The 25,563-nt window shown below is 38.6% G+C and overlaps 1 protein-coding gene and 1 pseudogene across 5 annotated transcripts in view; one reads left to right on the top strand and one right to left on the bottom strand.

Moving 5' to 3' along the window:
- The first annotated feature begins 1,115 nt into the window (after nt 1–1,115).
- Nucleotides 1,116–25,563, top strand: part of LOC124822769 (uncharacterized) — a 38,646-nt gene continuing 14,198 nt past the window's right edge. For 2 of the 5 annotated variants that reach the window (XM_088092117.1, XM_088092116.1), the window contains exons 1-5: nt 1,116–1,544; nt 2,297–2,418; nt 2,510–2,661; nt 9,225–9,306; nt 9,387–9,423. In XM_088092117.1, coding sequence (XP_087948243.1) covers nt 1,364–1,544; nt 2,297–2,418; nt 2,510–2,661; nt 9,225–9,306; nt 9,387–9,423 — 574 coding nt within the window. In that variant the 5' untranslated portion in view covers nt 1,116–1,363. The remainder of the gene's footprint in view (nt 1,545–2,296; nt 2,419–2,509; nt 2,662–9,224; nt 9,307–9,386; nt 9,424–25,563) is intronic. The other 3 variants (XM_047294823.2, XM_047294822.2, XM_088092118.1) reach the window with 2 other exon arrangements.
- LOC148198519 (uncharacterized) lies at nt 6,124–8,053 on the bottom strand (annotated as a pseudogene).

Here is a 25,563-nt window from a genome sequence, read left to right as displayed (position 1 = left end):
AACAATATATTTTTATAATATTAGGATACATTGGAATGTTATGCATAATCACCTTTGTTTAAAATACTTTTAAATATAATTAGTTTAAAAATAATTTCAATAGTAAAAATATTAATTTTTTTAATAAAAATATTAGTATAATATCTATATAAAAATTAAATTTAGTCTTAATTTAGAAATAAACAATATTACTTCATTTTTAAGAAAATTAAAACTAAATTAAATAAACAAATACATGAATCAAAGTAATAATAAGAAAATGACATTTGACAATAATAATAATAATATGTGACACTATCACAATACATTACTTTAACATGTTAACTTGTCACATAAAAATTTTCTTTATAAAATATAAAAAAAAAACTACATAAATCTAATTTTCAAATATTCAAACTTAATTGAGATAAAAAAAAATTAGAAAACTTTCTTGACATGAAATTTCTTATTCTAGATAAATTTCCGATTCAAGCAAGAAAACTACTCAAGATTCAGAAATATAAAATAAAGTATTTATATATAAGTTTTGGTACGAGCTTAATTAAATTAAAAGAATTACTTCTCAAATAATACTACTAAAATTGATGACAAAATAAAAAAGAAGATGAGAATAGATAATATTTAGAGGAAACAAAAATTTTAAAATTTAATTAATTAGGAATAATATTCAACTTTCCAATTACTAAATAGCATAATCAGATTATTATGAAAGAAATGAACATTAAAGAAAAAAAATAGATCCCAGATAAAAAAACATTGCTGAAGAAGAAAAGAAAAAAAAAATAAAGAGACAAAATTTGTTATGATAGTAATTAAAATACTTTATCTAAATAACAAATTAAAAGCTAATTAATTTAAGTTTATATATCCCAGTAATATATTTAAATTTTTTAACCATCTCACACCTCATTACACACGAGAACAGAAACCTCAAAGAAAACAATTGATGTGATCGCCCATCATGAAACCTCAAAGAAAACAATTGATGTGAAAACTTCACAGCACAAATAAAAACACAAAATATAAGACCAATATAAAATAAAATTACCTACGACTAACAAATATATTTTATTATATATATGGAAGAATGCTTACTCAGAAAATAAATGGAATTACTGTTGAAAACAGTGACAATGTTGGAAAGTGTACAACAATCCTGGTACTTAGTTTTAGGTCAGAGAAAAGAGACAAGGAGAACATGGCATGAATAATATAAGGAATCACAACAACAACAAAACGTGTATGCATCGTGCTTGTTCGTAACCAAACTCATTTTTCGCAATTGCGAGATCTCTTCATCCAATTGCAACACAGAAGAGCAGAAGATTCTTGAGAGAGCGGGAGAGAAGAAAAGAAATCGGAAATGGGTTGCCGAAACAGGGACTTCTTCGCAGATAATCATTCTTCACCTTCTTTTGATTCGCTGAGCGAGCCCTTACTTTTTACCACCATGTTCATCGTAGGTCTCCCAGTAGATGTTCATGTCAAGGATGGTTCTGTTTATTCTGGAATCTTCCACACTGCTTCTGCTCATTCCGATTATGGTTCACTTCTTGTTCCTATTTCTTTCCTTTCTTCACTGGGGTTTTCATCTGGAGTGCCTTTCTTTGTCTTTCATTTCTTTCTGTTGAAGCATTAATCATAGATCCTGAAATTGTGGATTGTTTTTAGCTTCAATTATTTTGTTCTTAGCCGAGAAAATATGAGGAATTGATATGGAATAAATTCTGTCATCGAATTTATTTCTTCTAGTTGTAGCATTGTTTTAGGTTAAATTATTCATTTATTTCCTTTAGACTTTAAGTTTCAGTCCCTGATGAGAAATCGGCGGTCCTTATGATGCATAAAAGTTAAATTTTGTTGCTATCAATACTAATAGATAAAACTCTCTAATGATATAAAACCGTTATAAAAACTTTTCTGGTTGTAATCATTCTCTACAAAATAAAAAACTTTGCAAAATTAAAACTTGCTACTTTCCAATATAAGAACTGAAATGGAATATGAGATAACTGCTGAGACTAAATGAATAATATAACTGCTGTTTTAGTATTGGATCTAGGATTACTGAGTGAACTCGTTTACATGAGAAGTTTAATTAGCTTTTGGGGGTAAGAAGAGCATTAAATCATCTTGTTTATGATTATATAGACAGATTAAAATGGGTTATCAGCAAAGTCAGATATTTTTTTAATGTTTTAATTATTAAGTTTTGGCATAAAGCCTCATTTGAGTTTTAGTGAACATCTTTCATATTACTAAAACTCATCATTCCTTTGCTTTATGCCATAACCAGGTATTGTTTTAAAGAAAGCAAGGATGACCAAGAAGGGAAAAGGCAACACCAATGTTGGAATTGAGGGCTTTGTGGATACATTGGTGATTGTATCCAGTGATCTTGTGCAAGTTGTTGCTAAGGTAAGGCACGGCTTGCAAGGTATCCACATATGCATTCAAACATATCGAACTGGAGTGTAATTAACTAATGTACGTATTGCTTTGTGCATAGGAAGTAATGCTTCCTGCAGATGGTGTTGGTGAAAACATAACTGGTGATGATGAAGACGCTGATGCACATAATGTATCTTCTGAGAGTCTAACGTGTGAGGTAGAGAATCATACAAAGCCCTTAATGGATGCAAAACAAGTTAATCAATCAAGGTACTATGGTATCTCCAATCAAATTTGTTCACATGCATGGAGAGATGTGTTTTATGCATACTTGAGTTAGTTTTTACTGTTTTATAACCGACATCCTATGGAAGCATTCGTTTTATGTTCTTTGTTTGCCTATTGCCTTCTTATCCTTTGGTTTACACTTTTTCTATGGCCAAAAATGTCCCCTCGAACACCCTATACACACATCCTGACATGCCATTGTTGAGTAGTCTTCTCTACAAAAGTTACCGTTTGAATAAGTGGGTGCTTTCCTGCCATTTGCTAATTTCCATTGGCTGAAACTGAAGTTAATGTGTTTAAATGCTCTCACAACTTCAATTTTCTGGTTGCTCAAGGATCCATGTTTTTATTTATCGAGCAAAATATGTATACCTATAATTTTTGTTCAACATCAATTTTTCTGTTTCTCCTTTGGCTCTTGTGTAAATTTGTTCTCCTCGAGTAACCTCTTCATTATGAAAATGTTGATCATGAAGCTTTGCCCATTTAAAGTTCTGGTTAAATTTTTTGTTATGAAAGCTTAGGATTCACAGCTTATCTTAGAAAAACAGTAATATAGGAAAAGGCTACAAAAGGAATACAGGTGTCAGGTGGCGTGACTTGTGTCCAACAGGATTATATGTGTTGTTCATCAGCTTTGGTCATACATACATAACATGATCAAGATTTGCATACCTGTAGTGGGGGCTTACGCTTCCTACCTAGCCCTTTGATTTGGACATGTTAAAGCTACCTTGTTAATTAGTAGTTGAGGTGCTACAAAATGGTATTGAGATATATTTTATCATGATATGTGGGTTAAAATTATTGAGCACAATAGGAAAAGTGTTGTGTTTCAAATTTCACTTTCGTGAGAGGGAGATACATTAAGTTGGTCATCCATTTTTGTTTCTGAAGAAAGATCTCTAAATAATGTATTTCATGATAAGATCAAAGGAAACTAAACTAACATAAAAACACTTCATGCTAGAATCAATAGTTTACTGCTTGTGAAACCCTTCTTAGTAGAAACTAAATTTATAATCTTACATAGGTCAATGGCATTTCCACATTGTATATGTTAGGTTCCTGAGTAGGAAACCTAATTAATCACGACCATAGTAGGCAGAAAAGATAATGAAAGAATGAATTTATCTTTATTGATGTTAATAGAATTCTGTAAACAAAGGATAGTTGGGAGCATAACCTCCCTCACATGACTGTAGTAGCCTGTTAACAAACTCAATAATCAAAACATACCCCAAACAATAGACTCTAACCCTATTTATTTTGAATATTTCCCGCCCATCTTCTACGGAATATTTTCCTAGAATATAGCCTTATTTACTATAATTATCTTATACTGAATATTTTCCAATAATATAGCTCTATATATTATAATTATCTTATACTGAATATTTCCCCATGATATAGTTCTATTTACTATAATTATTTCCCGCCCATCCTCACTGCTACAATAGTTAGGATTCTTCAATTGATCAGCTCCATTTCTTCAGTTCTTTCCACTGTTTGAATCGAGCCTTCACCGCCTTCAGCTGTTCATCGCCTTCCATCGTCCGGCTCGACATCTCCTCGCCTTCCACCGTTTGGTGCAGTGGATCCCTGTCACTAACAATAGATATTGGTACCCCATGCAGCCGGACAATCTCCTTAACAAATACCTTAGCTATGGTGCGGGCTGAATAGGGATATTTCAGTGGTAAAAAATGCCCATATTTACTAAGACAGTCCACCACCACCAGTACGACATCATCCCTTAGGATTTAGGCAACTTCACTATAAAATCCATGCTCACTCCTCCCAAATGACGTTGGGTATGGGCAAAGGTTGTAGCAACCCTTGTGGGGAGCATGACAAATATTTATGCTGCTGGCATACCAGGCAGCTTGCAATGAAATCAGTCACTGCTTTCTTCATTCCTATCCAATAAAGTGATTGAGCTACCTTGCTATAAGTTCGATAGACCCCATAATGCCCCCTGTCTAAGTCATGTGAAATTTAGCTATTAGCTTAGGTACCCAGGCTGATTGAGCCGAAATCACGAGCCTTCCCTTGTAGTGCAATCTATCGTGCTCCATGGTAAAAGCTGGGTTCGAGTTGGGTCCCTTTTAATGTCTCCCATTATCCTTTTCAATGCCTCATCCTCCTCAACCTCCTTCAAGATCTCCCCAAAATCTTGCCAATAAAGCCTGGCCACAACCCTCAACTCTTTCTCTTCTTCCGTAACTTCCTCCCTCTTTCGAGATATGGCATCGGCAACCCTATTGGTAACCCCAGACTTATACATAATTTCAAAATCATATCCTAGGAGCTTTGCAATCCAATTCTGCTGATTCTCGGTGGTGATGCGCTGCGCCAATAGGTATCTAAGGCTCCTTTGGTCAGTGTGAACCATAAATCTATGGCCCAATAGATAGGGTCTCCAGTGTTATATGGCCATGACCAAAGCCATAAGTTCCTTCTCCTATATCGATTTATTCAACGATCCCTCAGATAAAGCCTTGCTGAAGAAAGCAATGGGCCTTTTTCCTTGTGTGAGGACTGCTCCTACTCCTCCTCCTGATGCATCACACTGAATATGGAAAGGTTGGTCAAAGTCAGGTAAAATCAATACCGGTGCAGTGGTAATGGCCTCCTTCAATATAGTCATGGCTACATCAGCCCGCTTAGTCCATGTAAACTGCCCCTTCTTAAGCAACTCGGTCAACGGTTTGGCGATCTTCCCATAATCCTTCACGAAACGCCTATAATACCCTGTCAACCCTAGGAACCCCCATAAAGCCTTCAATGTTCTGGGTTTTCCCAATCCAGCACAACCCTCACCTTCTCTTGGTCCATGTCCACCCCCCTTTCTGGAATCAAATGGCCCAGGTATCTTATCTGGACTCTGCCAAATTCACATTTCTTCCGGTTGGCCACTCAGCTGTTCTCCCCCAGTTTCCTCAACACTAACCCCACATGCTCCAAATGCTCCTCCCAAGATTGGCTATAAACCAATATGTCATCAAAGAGCACTAAAACAAATTTTCTCAGATAGGGTTGCATCAGACTGTTCATAGCGCTTTGGAAGGTTGCAGGTGCATTGGTGAGGCCAAAGGGCATCACCATGAACTCATAATGACCTTGATGAGTCCGGAAAGCCGACTTCTCAATATCCCCTTCCCCCATCCGAATCTGATGGTATCTTGCCTTCAAATCTATTTTAGAGAAATACCGAGCTCCCCTCAATTCATCCAATAACTCTTCTATTACAGAAATGGAAAATTTGTCAGGTACAGTGGCTCGGTTCAGAGCTCTATAGTCCACACAAAACCTACAACTGCCATCCTTCTTCTTAACTAATATAACTGGGCTTGAGTATGGACTGGTGCTCGGCCGGATGATCCCTGTCTTAAGCATCTCGGTCACCTGTTTCTCAATTTCGCCTTTCATCACGTGGGAGTATCAATATGGCCTTACATTTACTGGGTCCGCCCCCTCCTTCAGCGGTATCTGGTGTACCATGCCTCTGTCCTGAGGTAATCCTTTGAGCTCGTGGAATACCCTTGAATATTGGTCTAAAATCTGACCTATTGCCTATCTTTGCGCCTCTGTCAATCCCTGGTCATCTCCTTCTTCCTCACTCCTTCCTATCCTCCCTAACTACCACACTTACATCCAGGCTTCCACCTCTTTCATTTTGAACAATGCTCCCAGTTCAACCAATCTTCTAGCTAAAGTAGGGTCCCCTCTTATGGTCACCTTCCTCCTCTCGTGACCGAACACCATGGTCAGTTCCCTCCAATTCAGGGTTACTTCTCCCAATTTGGCGAGCCACTCTACCCCAGGATTACATCTACTCCGCCCAATTCAAAAAGATGGAACTTGTTCGTGACCTCTGCTTCTCCTATGTGAAACCTCTTCACAACACCCTCTTGTCTTCTTTTTCTGTCTCCCAAGCTCACCAGATATGGTGGAGTATCTACCACGGGTAATCCCAGCTCTTTTACCAGTTCCTTGCTTATGAAGTTGTGGCTAGCGCCACTGTCCATCAAGATCAACACCTGCTTCTTCCCTATCTGTCCATGTAACTTCATCGTCCTTGGTTGGGTAAGGCCCCCAGCTGAGAAGGCCGACAACTCCATCTGCATCTGGTTGAGTTCAGTCTCAGCTTCTTCACTTTTCTCCTCATCTTTTGCTAGTATAACCATCCGAAGACTCCTTTCTGGACATTGGTGGCTTGGACCGAACAATCCCCCACACCTGAAGGACCTCCTTTCTTCCCTCTGTTTCACAAATACCGCATAGGGAAAATTCCTCATGTTTCTTCCCTTGTTGTCGAAACCGGATCAACCTATCCCCTCCCTTGGGTTCCTTCCTTTCTTCAGGACCACACAATCTCCGTGCCTCCCGCTCGGCTCTCCACAGTAGCTACCGCTCGGCTTTGGTTAGGTCAACTAATTCCATCCGCGTCACCGCACCATTCAGTTTCCCCCAAAACTGATTGTTAATCATAGTTCCTCCCCGAGCCTTCGTGCCCCCGTGGAGCTCCTACATGTCCAATGCCATTCTCATGGCGATTATCAACTTCTGCGGGTCAAGCAACCGCACTTGATTACGAATCCGCTCCATTAACCCTGCCATAAGGTACCCCATCAGCTGTTCTTCGGCTACTCCTTTTGTCTGGCCCATCAAGATTTCAAAATCTTGGATGTATTCTTCCATGGAACCCGATTGGTTATTGGCCGCCACTCTCTCGAAGACTGATCCCCTGTTTCTTCCTCCAAAATGGATCACCAATGCCCCCTTTAAGCCCGCCCACGAACGGTTCCTGGCCTTCTCTCTCCAAAATCTGAACCAATATTCGGCACTTCCCTCCATACTGATGTAGGCAAGGCACACCTTCTCTTCCTCCGACACCCCTTGTAGTTCAACAAATTTCTCAGCTCTATTGATCCAATTCAACGGATCAATTCCTTAGAAAACGTGTAAATCTACCCTCTTCCTCCAATTTGGTTGCTCCTCCTGGCGTCCACCCTCTCTTCCTCCAACGTCTTCCTCTTGCCTCCTTTTGTTTTCATTAATAGGAGCTTGACTATCGTCCGAATGTTGGCCGTCCCGGTTGTGGCCTCGACCACCCAATATCCTCATGATTTCTTGCAAATCTTGGCGCATTGTTGTAGACTCTTGGCGCATTGCTGCAAAATCTTGTCGCAACGCCACTGTCTCAGCCTTCATTCCATCAACCGCAATTTCAATCGTTTCCAATCTTCCCTCCATAACGTTCAATCTTCCTTCCATTCTTCCCTCCATCACGCCTTTCACTCCTCTCAACAGGATCTGACAGGTTAGACCAATTGTTAGGTTCCTGAGTAGGAAACCTGATTAATCACGATCACAGTAGGCAGAAAAGATAATGAAAGAATGAATTTCTCTTTATTGATGGTAATAGAATTCTATAAACAAAGGATAGTTGGGAGCATAACCTCCCTCACAGGATTGTAGCCGCCTGTTAACAAACTCAATAATCAAAACATACCCCAAACAATATACTCCAACCCTATTTATTTTGAGTATTTCCCGCCCATCTTCTACGGAATATTTCCCTAGAATATAGCCTTATTTACTATAATTATCTTATACTGAATATTTCCCTATAATATAGCTCTATTTACTATAATTATCTTATACTCAGTATTTTCCCATGATATAGTTCATTTACTATAATTATTTCCCGCCCATCCTCACTGCTACAACAGTTAGGATTCTTCAATCGATCGGCTCCAATTCTTCACTTCTTACCATCGTTCGAATCAAGTCTTCATAGGCTTCAGCCGTTTGGCTTGATTCCTCACCGCCTTCCATCGTCCGGCTCGACATCTCCTCGCCTTCCACCGCTCGGTGCTCTTCTTCTTCTCCCTTACCACCTTCCACCGTTTGGCTCGACCTCTCCCCGCCTTCCACCGTTCGATGTCCTTCTTCTTCTCTCATATACTTCGTTCTTCTCTCGTATACCTTCCAACCCCTAACAGTATACCTATTTGGAGCATTATGCTTTGTTGTTTTCATTTGGAAATGGACATTGAAGTAGTCCTTATTTGCAAAAGCTAGATATACATTTTTGTGAATATCATTTTTCTTGACTTATTTCAGTAATGTTCTAGAGTCCATCCTTTCATGCTCTTTAATGTCCCCTGCAACTGAGACCCTTTTAAGGAGAACAAAGAAAAGAAAATGGACTTTTAGTTACATAAATATGGGGATAACTCTACTTTTTCAGAGCTAAAAACTTAAATTATTACAGAGTGGGGAAAACTCTACTTTCAATGATAAAAACTTAAACTATGATAGGTTAATATACATTTTTGCAATTGTATTTATTTTATATAAATATATCATGTAACTGTTAAGATTTTTCTTTCTGGAGTAAAAGTATCTTCTTACCTAATGGATTCCAGTTTTTTTAACTAGAGAATTTGGATTTGCTAGAAAAGGTATTGTAAAATTACAAATTTATGCAATTATTTTATTTCATTCTTGTGTTTTTGCCAATTTTTATTTTACAGACAAGTCGGAGATGAAAGGTCAAACTTAGAAGGGAAAGCCCATGACCACATACAGAAGTCTGAGGTTTTTAATGAAAAAAATGTATGTAGACACATTGGGCAGGATTTCCATAAATTTTGATGGTTTTAATTTTTTATTTCTAAAGCTCTGATATTCGGCAGGATGAAAAGATTCAAAGTCCCAATTCAAGGCATGAAAGTGAGTTAGATTTCTCCAAAATCTACTGTATGCAAAATTATCCTTAGTCAGTGTATACTGAGATGGCATAAGTATAATGATTCTGGATATTTGTGTTGTGCACTTTAGCAAATTTTGCATGTAAAATGATGTGCACGATAACCAAATTTGTTATCCTGATTATGGTTTTAAAAGGCATTCCAAAATTATGGGATTTCACTCAACTTCAAAATTTTGGGCTTAGTGCAGACACATTGCTACTGTAATTGTGGCTGCATTTGCCCACAATTTTCCTCAGTGTCAAGAATTGTGACAACCACACGGCAATTGCAAATTGAAACCTTGACCTTGATATAAAGATTTATTTGTCGGCTTAGAGGAAGGATTTAGAGCTACAACAAACAAAATGAATTCTAACAGATTGATTCTTCCATGTCTTTTTCATTCAGTCATGTTAGAATATATAGGTTCAGTACAATACAAGCATTGACTCTCTGCACTTGTGGCAACTAAAAAGGAATATAGAAAAAGGAATTATTGAAACTTCATCACAGTTGTAACAAATTAGTGTTATGCTGTGAGAACATTTTAGATGTAGTCACTCAAATGTGAAGGCCTCCTGGTGCCCTATTTATTTGGGCTGCAATGTTGATAGCATGGGCCTCAACCTTATGAATATCCGCTGTTGAAAAAGCCACCTTTGTTCTCAATTTGAACTTTTTTGTGCATTGGCATCTTTTACTATCTTGGTATCTGTAAAGCTCTGATTACATAATATTAAGAAGTGGATTTTAAATCTAAGTCAACCTACTGGCTTGTTAGGTGAGGTTTGTACCTAAATATATACTTTAAATTAGCCTTATATTTAGTCAATGTGGAACTCTTTCAGCACACCCCTCTCACGTCGAGGTATATACATCTTGTGCGTGAGACTAGGCATTAATGGGTGGTCAGATAACGGTCTGATAGCGGTTGGAATGATATGCCCAACAAACCTATTGATGGCAACCTCCTTGGCTAGGTTGGGCCAAAGCTAGGAGATGTGCATGTAGGTGTGTTTCCTTGGATGAATGGTGCAGAAATATGGTGGTAAATGGTCCAAGGATGATGAGCTAAGGTATGGATGGGGTAGAAGCTCAAAGCCTCTAGGAGATATGGTGGTGGTGGTGTAGTGTTTGGTTAGGCCAACTCAAGGAGGAAGGTGACTAGAAGGGCCTCTAGGGTTGTTATAGTCTTGATAAAGGAAGAGTATAGCCATATTTTGGTAGCATAACATTACTTAATTCCAAGATGAAATACAAGGGTGCACCTCTATTTATAGGCCAAGGGTGTCTCCTTCTAACCCTAAAAGCATGATCTCCCACCTTTGCTCTCATTGGCAAAAAAATAGGCCTTCTAACCTCTCCAATGATGGGAAGACATGTAACCACTCACAAAACACAATTCTCTCCATTCCTAGAGTGCCATGTGGCCACTACTAAAAGTAAATCCTCTCCACTCCTAGGGTGCCATGTGGCTACCTTTTAAAAAGCAAATCCTCTCCAATGGAAGCATGACACATGGCACACACTATCCACTTTGTTTGGATATCCAACTTAAGGAAAATCCTATACTACTTAGGCCTTAATACAAGCCTTAATCAAACCTACACTACATGACCAAATACAACATTACTCTTCAATCTATGCTCCATGATGGCTCCAAAGGTGGCCCACAAGGTAGAGTTGATGTCATCTTCATGGATGACTTCCACTCTCTTGAAAGTGCTTGACCATGGCTAGGGATTTTCTATCATTCTCTCCCTCTTGAAAAGGATTTGCCCTCAAATCAACAAGGCAAACTTCCTTATCTTCTTTGGAGTTGTTTTTTTTTTGTGGGCTTCTCCACTAGGGTCAAATACCCATTTTATAACACAAGTTGGAACAAATGTTATAATAGTGAGTATATGAAGGATATAGCTCCCAAGAAAGATATACCTTGAATCAAATGAGTGATTAAGGTCTTGGAAGGTAGGAGCATGTTTCTTGAAGATCCTATTCCTAACACAAGGATCCTTGAGGTCTTTTCTTGCCATGCTTCTAGAGGAAGATGGTAAGGACACCTTTACATCTTTACACAAATCTTTGGCCCTTAACATCATAATTTGCTTGTTGGGGGCACTCTTGAGACTTGTGCATCATGCTTTGACACTTAGAACAAAATGAATCTTTTATTTTCTTTTTACCTTTTTTCTTTTTCTATTTCTTTTTCTATTTTCTTCCTCATTTGCGCTTGATCCTCTTCCACTTGAGAAGGTGTGAGAGGATGAAGTACAAACTTCCTTTTATTATGATTGATGGTTATCACATTGGTGTGGCCATTATGTAAAGATTCTTTATCAAAAAGCCAAGGCCTTCCCAACAAAATGTGACAAGCATCCATAGGTAATGTCACATAGCACTTTATCTTCATAATTCTGTATGGATAGCTTAACAATCACTTGTAGATTAACTTCCATTTCCTTGTTCTCATTGGTCCATTGAAGTAGCTAATCCAAGCTTGTTAATCAACCTAGTGCTACAACAATTTGAACATGAACCACTATCCACAATAAGAGAACATGTGTTGTCTAAGATTTTGCATCTAGTGTGAAAAATGTTGTTCTTTTGTGTGGACTCTTGTGAACTAGGTTCGTTATGGAGAATTCTTCTTATCATAAGAAGTTCTCCCTCACAAGGGTGGGCATCCTCACTTGTGCCTTCTACTTGCTTCTTTGCGCCTCTTCTCTCACTCTCACTTTCACTTTCAATTTCTTCTTCTTGGCTACTATAGGCATCATCACCCCTTAAGATCATGATTCTGTTGGTGGGGCACTGGGAGGCAATGTGACCTCTACCAAGACACTTGAAACATTTAATGTTACTAGTGCGAGTATGAGATGATGTTCCCAAATATGGTTACATCATCAAAGGCTTGGGCATCCTTCATTTAATCTTATCAAGTCCTTATTTCCCCATTTGTTTACCAAGGAGTCTGTTGAGTCTTTTAATTGTGATATTTGTCAGTTTTCAAAACACTATCTTATCCTATTAGTAATAAAAAGAGTGCTTCTCCATTTGATTTAATTCACTTTGATGTTTGGGGTCTTGTCATAGAATCTATTTCCGGAGCCAAATGGTTCGTTACCTTTATTGACGATTGTACCCGTGTCACGTGGGGATACCATATGAAAAATAAACCAGAAGTTTTCCAAATTTTTGTTAATTTTTTCCATCTAGTCGAAAATCAATTTGGTAAAAATATCAAAACAATCAGGTCTGATAATGGTATTGAATATGTGAATCATGAATTTCTCAATTTTTTTATCTCATAATGGTATTGTTCATGAACTCACATGTGTAAACACCCCTCAACAAAATGGAATTGTAGAAAGAAAGAATTGTCATCTTCTTGAAGTAACTAGAGCTCTTCTTTTTTAAATGTCTATTCCAAAAAATTACTGGGGAGACACTGTGTTAATGGTCAAATATCTCATCAACAGGTTACTCACTCGTATCTTAAATGACATTAGTCCTATAGAGTCTCTATTGTCTTTTGGACCTTCTCCCCTAATAACGAGTTTACCTAATCGAGTCTTTGGATATGTTGTTTTTGTTCACTCTCATCATCCTAACCGTAGTAAATTAGATCCCAACGCTCTTAAATGTATCTTTATTGGGTATCCTTCTAATAAAAAAGGTATAAATGTTATCATCTTCAGAGTCGTCACGTCTTTATCACCATGGATGTCACCTTTCATGAAACACAATCCTTTATGTCAGTCCACCACTTTAGGGGGAGAAAGCACTTGAAGTGGATGAACTCTCCTTCTTGTCATTACCATGTTTGTCTTTGCAGGATGCCCAAGATCTGAGCAATGAAGCTACCATAGTCCATAGTGAGGAAGAAGAGGAAGAAGACAAATTTTTTGGCAAAAAATATGAAAGAAGAAAACAACTAACTTGGACTCTCGAGCAAGAAAAATTGTCTAATCCGGAGGTGAGGATCCCTGAAGATATCAGTGAGGAGGAGGTAAGTATTACTAAGGATTTACCCATTACATTAAGAAATGAAAGAAGATCATGTTCTAAATATCCTATTTCTCAGTATGTTTGCACTAAGAATCTCTCTGATAAGCAGATAAGCTTTATTGCTCCCATTGATGCCACAAAAATTCCTACCTCAATCTAAGGGGCCATGAAACTTGAACATTGGAATCGAGCTATGAAAGAAGAGATGAATGCATTAGAAAAAAATTCAACTTGGGAGATTGTTGATAAGCCAAGAGACAAGAAGGCAGTAGGATGTAGATGGCTATTCACAGTGAAACATAAGGCAGATGGGATAATAGAAAGATATAAAGATAGATTGGTGGTAAAAGGATATACCCAAACTTATGGGATTGACTATGACGAGACATTTGCCCCAGTGGCAAAGATGAATACTGTTAGGTTTCTTGGGAACAAGAAACCAGATTTTCAGATTGAGTAAAGAAATAAGCACTCAAATCTTACTGCACAATGTAAGAGAATACTTTAATTAAAGAAAACATAACACAAAAAACATTCAACAGCTTCCAAGGGAAATAAATCCCTTCTACACAGGACAAGCCCTGTTCCAAAAACGAAAATACAACCCACCCACCAGGAGGAACCATTTCCTCCTTAAATGATACCCTTACTAAACTTAATAACTACCTCTAACCACCCTAAATTGCCCTAAACTACTCAACCACCCTTAACTGTCAAGAAACCTCTGATTTTGAACCTTCTTCCTAACATACACCTTAAAGGTCTTATCAATACTCCTCGGATTCCAAACAACCTTGTCCTCAAGGTTAAAATCTGGAAATTGATTACGGATGGTCCTTATCTTCTCCCTCTTCAGGCTCCTCTTCCTCTTCATTCTCCGCCAAAATTAACACCCGAAGGTTCTTATCTAGACATTTATGACTAGGACTGTATGGTCCTCCACATGGAAAACATCTACCCCCTTCCCTTCGTTGACATATTTAGGGTAAGGTAAATTACGGCATCCTCTGGTTCTGTTTTCTCGTGTACTCGTACTGCCCACCTTAGACTCCAAGGTTACTGCCCCTCCATTTCTTCTAGCCGTGCTAACATGACTGGAACTTCCCGGTTCAGTCTAGTTCTCTTTCACTGTTTCTACTCGAGAAACTATTCCTCCACTCCCTTGAAAACGACTAGGATACGAATTACTTCTAGTTGTTGTTCTCTCCCCTGGTCTTACCTCACTTGAAACTCCTTCCACATCTCTAGCGATCTTCATGGCTCTCAATAGATCCTTGGGATTGTGTGGTTGGATTTGATTTCGAATATGAACATGCAAGCCTGCAAAAAAATACCCCAACAATTGTTCATCTGTCACATTTGTTGCTTGGCCTACTAAAATCTCAAATTCCTGTATGTAGTCTTCCACTTCCCCTTTCTGTCTGACAACAACCAAGTTTTCAAATATTGAAGATATATCCCTTCCCCCAAACCTTCTGATCAATGCTTCCTTCAATTCTTCCCACGTTGGTGTTTTGGTTTTCTTCCTCCAAAAACTGAACCAATGATTAGCTCTACCTTCCATATTGATGAAGGCCAACTTGATTCTCTCCCTAGGTGAAACCTCCTACACTTCAAAAAAATTTTCAGCCCTACTTATCCACCCAATTGGATCCCCTCCTTCAAAAGAAGGAAGTTCTACTCTTTTCATCCATCCTCGCTGGCTCTCCCTTTTATTTTCCTCCCATTCCTCCTCAACCTCTTCTCTTCTTCCCACTCTATCTTCGTACATAGAACCTCTGCTTCCATCGGACTCTCTTTCCATGTTCTTGAGTCTTTGCAAGATATCCACCATCTTATCTTCGAATCTTTGAAAGTTGGCCCTAGTTTCCTCTCTATTCTCCTCAAAAGCTCTCTCTAATGTACTCATTCTACTCTCCATGGTGTTTGACTGATCCGGCAGGTCGGACCAAATTGTTAGGTTTCTTGGGATCGAGAAACCAGATTTTCAGATTCAGTAAAGAAATAAGCACTCAAATCTTACTGCACAACGTAAGATAATACTTTAATTAAAGAAAACGTAACACAAAAAACATTCAACAACTTCCAAGGGAAATAAGTCCCTTCTACACAGGACAAGCCCTGTGCCAAAAACGAAAATACAACCCACCCACTAGGAGGAACCATTTCCTCCTTAAATGATACCCATTACTAAACTTAATAACTACCTCTAACCACCCCTAAACTGCCCTAAACTACTCAACCACCCTTAATTTTCAAGAAACCTCTGATTTTGAACCTTCTTCCTAACATACACCTTAAAGGTCTTATCAAATACAGTTTGAGTTGTTCTCGCTTTGGCTGCTCATTTTGGATGAGACTTACACAAGTTGGATGTAAAGAATGTCTTCCTTCATGGAAATCTAGGAGAGGAAGTTTACATGGAGATTCCCCTAGGTTTTGAAATGAAAAATGAAAGAAACAAGTTATGCCTCCTAAAGAAAGCATGGTATGGTCTTAAGTAATCCCCTAGAGCATGGTTTGGAAGATTTACAAAAGCAATGGTTTCCTTGAGATACAGACAAAGACAAGGAGATCATACTCTATTCATAAAGCACTCTTCTATAAGTAAACTCACTCTATTGCTTGTCTATGTGGATGATATGATTATTGCAACAGATGATGAAACAAAAAAATTAGCGTTAAAAGAAAAATTGGCAGCCCAGTTTGAAATGAAAGACCTATGAAAACTCATATTTTCTTGGAATAGAGGTTGCTTACTCCAAGAACGGAATTTTCATCTCCCAAAGGATGTATGTACTTGATCTCCTCAAAGAAACAAGAAAACTGGGATGTAGAACCTCAACAGTTCCTATAGAACAAAATCACAGAATTTGAAGTGAGGAAAGTGCTCCGGTAGAGAAGGCCCAATATCAGAGATTGGTAGGAAAATTGATTAATCTATCACACACAAGACCATACATTGTTTATGCAGTTAGTGTAGAGAGTCAATTTATGCGTGACCCAAGAGAGACACATGCAAGTAGTTGATAAAATTCTCCAATACTTGAAGTCAAGTCCAGGAAATGGGCTATTATTCAAAAGGGAGGAGACATTGACTATGAAAATATATACTGATGCTGACTATGTAGGTTCTATTACTAACAGAAAATCTACTTCAGGATATTGTGTGTTTCTTAGAGATAGTTTGGTAACATGGAGGAACAAAAAGCAAGATAGAGTATCTTGTTCTAGTGCAAAAGCTGAATTCCGAGCTCTTACTCAAGGAATGTGTGAAAGACTCTAGATGAAAATTATTTTGGATGATCTTAAAGTCGAGGTGGATAACCATGTGCGACTACACTTTGACAATAAGTCTTCCATGAGCATAGTTCATAATCCAGTACAATATGACAAGAACAAACACATTGAGATTGACAAACATTTCATCAAAGATAATCTAGACAGAGGCTTTGTGATTACAACTCATGTTCCTATAGAACTTCAAATACTAGACATTTTCACAAAAGGTCTCCCTCCGGGTAGATTTCAAGATCTTGTAGGCATGTTGGGAATGATTGATATTCATTTACTAACTTGAGGGGGAGTGTTGTAATTAGAGGAAATATCTATAGAATCTTCTCAGTTAGAGAAAATATCTATAAAATCTTCCTAATTAGAGAAAACATGTGTATGATCTTCTAGATTATTTTTGTTTCCTTATTTCCCTTTCTAGAAGATTAGATTGCTACAAATAGAGGTAAGAAGAATGTAATTACCATGATTGAAAATAATAAAATCATTCTCTTTTTCAAGTCTTATACATACCTGCTGTTGAAAAGGCTACCTTTGTTCTCAATTTGAACTTTTTTGTGCATTGGCATCCTTTGTTATCTTGGTATCAGTAAAGCTCTGATTACATAATGTCAAGAAGTGAATTTTAAGCATAAAAAAGTCCACAAAACCAGCTTATAAGGTGACGTTTGCACCCAAATATATACTCTAAATTGGTCTTATCTGTAGTCAATGTGGGACATTCAACACAACCCGTCACGTCGAGGTATATACATATCATGTGTGAGACTAGACATTAATAGGTGGTTTTATAACCGTCTAATGGCGGATCGAATGATATACCCAACAAACACAAATATGATTAGGATAGGCTCTAATCCACGACTTAGATACCATGTTAAGAACTGATATAATAACAAAGTAACTACAAATAAAAGATAAAGATAAGATATCTATCTAAGATATCTAATAATCTAATATATCTAACCGTCTCCCTCTCCCTCAAGCTAGTACATACAACTGTTTATACCAAACTTGTTACAAATATAATCAATAAAGACTAATGTAAATATCAGTGATACCAAATTATTAATAATTTGTGAAGACGACATTGAAGATGACATACCAACTGTTACGTATCCGAGTAGGAGACGTAATTAAACACAATTACAATAGGTAGAAAAGACAATGAGCGAATGAATCTTTTTTTATTGATGGTAATATTTGAATAAACAAAAGTAAACAATAATTGGGAGCATAACCTCCCTCACTAGAGCATAGCCGCTTGTCAACAAACTCAATAATCAAAAGCATAACCCTAACAATAGCCTCTAGCTTTATTTATACTAATAATTTCTCGCCCATCTTGTACTAAATCTTTCCCTAGAATATTGTTCTAAATAAAATATTTCCCTAGAATAAAATATGAATATTGTTCTAAATAAAATATTTTCCTAGAATAAAATATTTCCCTAGAATAAAATATGAATATTGTTCTAAATAAAATATTTCCCTAGAATAAAATATTTCCCTGAATATCGATCTAAATATACTAAATATTTTCTGTTTATCCTAACTACGAGTAGTTAGGATAGTAACTTCTTCAACCGGTCGGCTCAGGTTCTTCGCTGTTTCCCACCGTTCGGCTCGAGCTCTCACCGTCTTCAACCGTTTGGCTCGACTCCTCACTGTCTTCCACCGTTCGGCCTGAGCCCTCCTCGCCTTCTACCGTTTGGCTTGACCTCTCTCTGCATTCCACCGTTCGGCCTGACATCTCCTCGCCTTCCACCGTTCGGCGTGACCTCGCTCCGCCTTCCACCATTCGGCCTGACCTTTCTCTGCCTTCCATCGTTCAGCCTGACCTCTCTCCGCTTCCACCGCTCGGCCTTCTCCTTCTCTCCTATACCTTCTTCTCTCATATATCTTGTGATGGAAGCTACTTCCAGCTGGATTCACGCAAGGAGGAGTTCCAAACCAGAGTAGAACAGCCATGGAAATAGGTGCAGCGGAAAATGAAAAATAGTGAAGTGTTTGAAGTGTTTAAAGGTGAAGTGAAGTGTGTGGTTGAGGCCTCACAGCTCAGAAGGCCTTCCTACTAAGGAAGGAAGCTAGAGGAGAGTATCTTAATTCGAAATTCAGAGGTGACTAAGGGATATAAGAGGCTGAGCAAACAATTCTGTAGCATTTCATTACATACAAAAGTGAGAAAATACAAAGGGGAGACCCTCTTATTTATAGGTGAAGAAGGGCCTCAATTCTGAGCTAAATTCCCTCCAAAATTCAAAATAAAAGACAAGCCTGAAGGCCAAGTCAGCTGGGTCACGAGAAGCATGCTGGGTCACATGGACAGTGCTGCCAAAACGTGCTTCAGGCTACTCTGCTGGGGCTGGAGCCCCCCCCGTCTGAGGGCGCTTGAGCGACCATAGTGCTGATTCCTTAATGCTTTTACCAAATCTGATTGGTTGACCATGGTTCTTGCCTTTATTGTATCCTACAAAACAAAACAACTATATAGTATTAAAAAGGAATCCTTCTAAGACATAGAGAAAGAAAATCAAGAAAGAGCCTTTAAAAGTTCTTCTTCAACTTCCCTTTCCTAGCCTTAGCATGAGTACGTACTCCTTTGGATGGTTTGCCTAATTAGGTTTCCATCATCTTGTATCCTAACAATACACCCCGCTCCAAAACAACCTTGTCCTCAAGGTTGGAACCGTGAAACTTGATCTCCTGGCTCCTTTTCATCATCGTGTTATCATATGAAGGAAACCCACAGGAAATTGCCCTCCAATTCATGTCTGGAGGTTTGGGTGGTGGCAATTCCTCCTCCAATGACTTCCACTCTTCTTGGGTTCTATTAGCTTCTAGCATTCTGGTCACCACTTTTCTAGATTCGTAACTCCTAAGAAAATGGTCTTCGACGTCCTTCAATACTTCACGCTGCTCTCTTCCCTCTGCCAGGGTGTCACAAACTGCAAGCCCCCTTTTCTGTTCGCAGGCCCACCTCCTCAAAGAATCCATCGTTCTCTCCAGGGCCTTGATTCTTCCATCTACACTTCCTTCCCAAGTCTTTCCATAATCCAGCACTCCTTTCCTAAGGATATCCGATAGTCCTTTCTCGTCTCGATCCGGCAATGCTTGCCCGTTCGGTTCTGTCAGTTCTGTCACATTAGGCTCCGTCAGTCCTCTACCGTTCGGTTCTAGTAGTCCTTTCCCGTTCGGAGCTTGGATGTATTCTTCCACATCTCTGGTGATTCTAATTGCAACCATTAGTTCCTGTGGGTCATGAATTTGAACCTGGCTCCGAATGTCCTCTTGCAATCCCGCAAGAAAATATCCTAACAGCTGCTCGTCCAGCACCCTCGTCGTTCGGCCTGCTAATAGCTTGAAGACATGTACATACTCGTCCACTGTTCGCGTCTGTTTGGATGCCGCCAAACGCTCAACAATGGTTCCAAACCTTATCATCAGGGCTTCCTTCAAACCATCCCAATAACGATTCTTGGCTTTCTCCGTCCAAGCTCTGAACCAATAGCCAGCGCTTCCCTCCATACTAATGTCGGCTAGGCGCACCTTTTCCTCCTCTGCCACACCTTGTCACTCGAAAAAGTTATCTGCCGTAGAGATCCATCCCAACGAATCAAACCCTTGGAAAGTGGGTAGTTCTACCCTCCTCCAGCTGGTTTGCACTTCATGGCGTCCATCCTCTCTCCCTTCCAACATCTTCCTCTTGCCTCCCTCTCTTCTCATTAACAAAAGCTTGATTATCGACCGAATGTTGGCCGTCCTGGTTGTGGGCTCGACCACCCAACATCCTCATGATTTCTTGCAAATCTTGGCGTATTGCTACATAATCTTGTTGCAACGCCATTGTCGCAACCTTCATTCTATCAACCGCAAATCCGATAGTCCTCTCCATCACGCCCTTTTCTCCTCTGTATCTATCCGGCAAGTCGGACCAATTGTTACGTATCCGAGTAGGAGACGTAATTAAACACGATCACAATAGGCAGAAAAGACAATGAACGAATGATAATGGACGAATGAATCCTTTTTATTGATGGTAATATCTGAATAAACAAAAGTAAACAATAATTGGGAGCATAATCTCCTTCAATTACTTGGGAGCATAGCCGCTTGTCAACAAACTCAATAATCAAAAGAGTTGAAAATAGGACTGATTTTATTACTCTCAATCATGAAAAATACATTCTCATATCCTCTATTTGTAATAATCTAATTCTCCTAAAAAGGGAAATAGGGAAACTAGGAAAACAAAATAAAATAAAAGATTATATATCTATTTCCTCTAATTTGGAAGATTCTAAAGATATTTTATCTAATTACAACACTCCCCCTCAAGTTGGTAAATGAATATCAATCATTCCCAACTTGCCTACAAGATCTTGAAATCTACCTGGAGGAAGCCCTTTTGTAAAAATATCTACTATTTGAAGTTCTGTAGGAACATGAGTTGTAATCACAAATCCTTTGTCAAGATTTTCTTTGATGAAATGTCTGTCAATTTCAATGTGTTTGGTTCTGTCATGTTGTACTGGATTATGGGCTATGCTCATAGCAGACTTATTGTCACAGTGTAGTTGCATCGGGTTCTCCACTTTGACTTTAAGATCATCCAAAATGATTTTCATCCAGAGTCCTTCCCACATTCCTTGAGCAAGGGCTCGAAATTCAGCTTCTGCACTAGAACGGGATACTCTATTTTGCTTTTTGCTTCTCCATGTTACCAGACTATCTCCAAGAAATACACAATACCCAGGAGTAGATTTTCTGTCAGTAATAGAACCTGCATAGTCAGCATCAATATAAATCTTCATAGTCAATGTGTCTTCCCTTTTGAATAATAACCCCTTTCCTGGACTTGACTTCAAGTATTGGAGAATTTTGTCAATGTCTTGCATGTGTCTCTCTCTTGGATCATGCATAAATTGGCTCACTACACTCACAACATAAGCAATGTCTGGTCTTGTATGTGATAGATAAATCAATTTTCCTACCAATCTCTGATATCGGGCCTTCTCTATAGGAGCACTTTCTTCACTTCCAATTCTGTGATTCTTTTCTATAGGAACGGTTGAGGTTCTACATTCCAGCTTTCCTGTTTCTTTGAGGAGATCAAGTACATATTTCCTTTAGGAGATGAATATTCCGTTCTTGGAGTAAGCAACCTCTATTCCAAGAAAATATTTGAGTTTTCCTAGGTCTTTCATTTCAAACTTAGTTGCCAATTTATCATTTAGTGCTAATTTTTCTGTTTCATCATCTCTTGCAATAATCATATCATCCACATAGACAAGTAATAAAGTGAGTTTACCTGTAGAAGAGTGCTTTATGAATAGAGTATGATCTCCTTGGCTTTGTCTGTATCCCAAAGAAACCATTGCTTTTGTAAATCTTCAAAACCATGCTCTAGGGGATTGCTTAAAACCATACAATGCTTTCTTTAGGAGGCATACCTTGTTTCTTTCATTTTTCACTTCAAAACCTGGGGGAATCTCGATGTACACTTCTTCATCCAGATTTCCATGAAGAAAGGCATACTTCACATCTAGCTGGTGTAAGTCCCATCCAAAATGGGCAGCCAAAGAGAGAATAACTCAAATTGTATTCATCTTTGCCACTGGGGAAAATGTCTCCTTATATAGTTAATCCCATATGTTTGGGTATATCCTTTTGCCACCAATCTACATTTATATCTTTCTATACCCTACTGCCTTCTTGTCTCTTGGCTTATCAACAATCTCCCAAGTTGAATTTCTTTCTAATGCATTCATCTCTTCTTTCATGGCTTGATTCCAATGTTCAATTTTCATGGCCTCCTAGATTGAGGTAGGAATTTCTGTGGCATCAATGGCAGAAATAAAACTTCTGTGCTTATCAGAGAGATTGTTAGTGCAAACATACTGAGAAATAGGATATTTAGCACATGATCTTCCCTTTCTCAATGCAATGGGTAAATCCTCTGTAATACTTACCTCCTCCTCATTGATATCTTCAGGGATCCTCATTTCCATATTAGACAATTTTTCTTGCTCGAGAGTCAAAATGGGTTGTTTTCTTCTTTCATATTTGTTGCCAAAAAATCTGTCTTCTTCCTCTTCTTCCTCACTGTGGACTATGGTAGCTTCATTGCTCAGGTCTTGGGAATCCTGCAAAGACAAATGTGGTAATGACAAGAAGGAGAGCTCATCCACTTCAAGTGCTTTCTCCCTCTGAAGTGGTGGACTGACATAAAAGGATTGTGTTTCATGAAAGGTGACATCCATGGTGATAAAGACGCGACGACTCTGAGGATGATAACATTTGTACCTTTTTTGTTAGAAGGATACCCAATAAAGACACATTTAAGAGCTTTGGGATCTAGTTTACAACGGTTAGGATGAGAGTGAACAAAAACAACACATCCAAAGACTCGACTAGGGAGACTCGTTAGTAGGGAAGAAGAAGGAACAAAAGACAATAAAGACTCTATAGGACTAATGCCATTTAAGATACGAGTGGGTAACCTGTTGATGAGATATGTGGCAGTTAACACAGCTTCTCCCCAGTAATTTTTTGGAACAAACATTTGAAAAAGAAGAGCTCTAGTTAGTTTAAGAAGATGACGATTCTTTCTTTCTGCAACCCCATTTTGTTGAGGGGTGTTAACACAGGTTAGTTTATGAACAATATCATTTTGAGACAAAAAATTGAGAAATTCATGATTGAAATATTCAGTACCATTATCAGACCTAATTCTGATATTTTTTCCAAATTGATTTTGGACAAGATGGAAAAAATTAACAAAAAATTGAAAAACTTCGGATTTATTTTTAATAAGGTATGTCCACGTGACATGGGTACAATCATCAATAAGGGTAACGAACCATTTGGCTCCAGAAATAGAATCTATGACAAGACCCCAAACATCAGAGTGAATTAAATCAAATGGAGAAATACTTCTTTTATGACTAATAGGATAAGATGCACGATGGTGTTTTGAAAATTGACAAATATCACAATTAAAAGACTCAACAGACTCTTTGGTAAACAAGTGGGGAAAAAAGGACTTGATAAGACTAAATGAAGGATGCCCAAGCCATTGATGATGTACCTATATTTGGGATTTTGCCCACGTCTCAGATGTTGCTTGTTGATTCATGATTTTCGTGTTGCTTTGGTCATCAAACTCTAAAAAATACAACCCACTCTGCTCCTTAGTAGTTAAACTTGTCTTCCCCGTGGCAAGGTCTTGAAAAACACAATAAGTTGGAAAAAATGTTACTGAACAATTTAAATCCTGTGAGTTTTTGCACAGAGATAAGACTATTAGCTAATTGAGGAACATGTAAAACATCCTTCAATAAAATAGATGAGTCCAAAATTATATTCCCAGAGCTGCATATAGGTATACCCTGACCATTCGCAACTGTAATAAGTTGTTCGTTATTTCTTTTACCATATGAGTCGAAGGACACACTAAAAGGTGTCATGATCAGTTGCACCCGAATCAAGGATCCAAATACCTTCAGACATATGACCAATAGTATTGAGACAAATCCTACCTTTTATGGATAGAGTACATGATCCAGAGGGTTTACTCATTGATTCAACCATTGCTTTCAAGGGCTCGAGATCATTTTTTAATGAAGGCACAAAGGAATAAATTTTACTTTAGACATCTCGTAGAAGGCAACCAGGAGTCTCCAGTGACCTTTTCTGAGACGACGACGGCGTGTGGGTCACACTGAGAAAAAAGGAGCAGAATTTAAAACTAAGATCTACTCAAATACAGGTCAAACGTGTCGTCACCGACCCCAGGAACAGACTCAGGAGGCTCCAGCGACCCTATCTGTGGCGGCGGAGGCGAGTGGGTCTCACCGGAGGTGGGCACGTGGGCTACACGCGCTGGCGACGGTGGAGGCGCGTGGCGGTTTCTCCCACGGAGCGACTTCCGGTGTTGTGGTCGCCGATGTTGGGTGCACCTTTCTGCCCTATCAACGACCCCAACCAGCGACGGCGGCAGCGGCGGCGGCGCGACTGTGGAGCGGAACGGAATGGAGCCCCCAAGATGGGGAGCTTTGATACCAAGTTGAAAATAGGACTGATTTTATTATTCTCAATCATGAAAAATACATTCTCATATCCTCTATTTGTAATAATCTAATTCTCCTAAAAAGGGAAATAGGAAAACAATAAAATAAAAGATTATATATCTATTTCCTCTAATTTGGAAGACTCTATAAAGATATTTTCTCTAATTACAACAAAAAGCATAACCCTAACAATAGCCTCTAGCTTTATTTATACTAATTATTTCCTGCCCATCTTATGCTAAATCTTTCCCTAGAATATTGTTCTAAATAAAATATTTCCCTAGAATAAAATATGAATATTGTTCTAAATAAAATGTTACCCTAGAATAAAATATTTTCCTAGAATAAAATCTTTCCCTAGAATAAAATATGAATATTGTTCTAAATAAAATATTTCCCTAGAATAAAATCTTTCCCTAGAATATATATCCCTGAATATCGCTCTAAATATACTAAATATTTCCCGCCTATCTTAACTGCGAGCAGTTAGGTTAGTAACTTCTTCAACCGGTCGGCTCAGGTTCTTCGCTGCTTCCCCCCGTTCGGCTCGAGCTTTCATCGCCTTCAGCCGTTCGGCTCGACTTCTCACCGTCTTCCACCGTTCGGCTTGACCCCTCCTTGCCTTCCACCGTTCGGCTTGACCTCTCTCCGCATTCCACCGGTAGGCCTGACCTTTCTCCGCCTTCCATCGTTCGGCCCGACCTCTCTCTGCTTCCACCGTTCGACCTTCTCCTTCTCTCCTATAC

The sequence above is a fragment of the Vigna umbellata genome, chromosome 5, assembly GCF_029865625.1.
Source record: "Vigna umbellata cultivar VRB3 chromosome 5, Vumbellata_1.0, whole genome shotgun sequence".
Classification (NCBI taxonomy): domain Eukaryota; kingdom Viridiplantae; phylum Streptophyta; class Magnoliopsida; order Fabales; family Fabaceae; genus Vigna; species Vigna umbellata.
The sequence above is the reverse complement of the archived record's forward strand: the minus strand, read 5'-3'. Positions and strand labels throughout refer to the sequence as shown.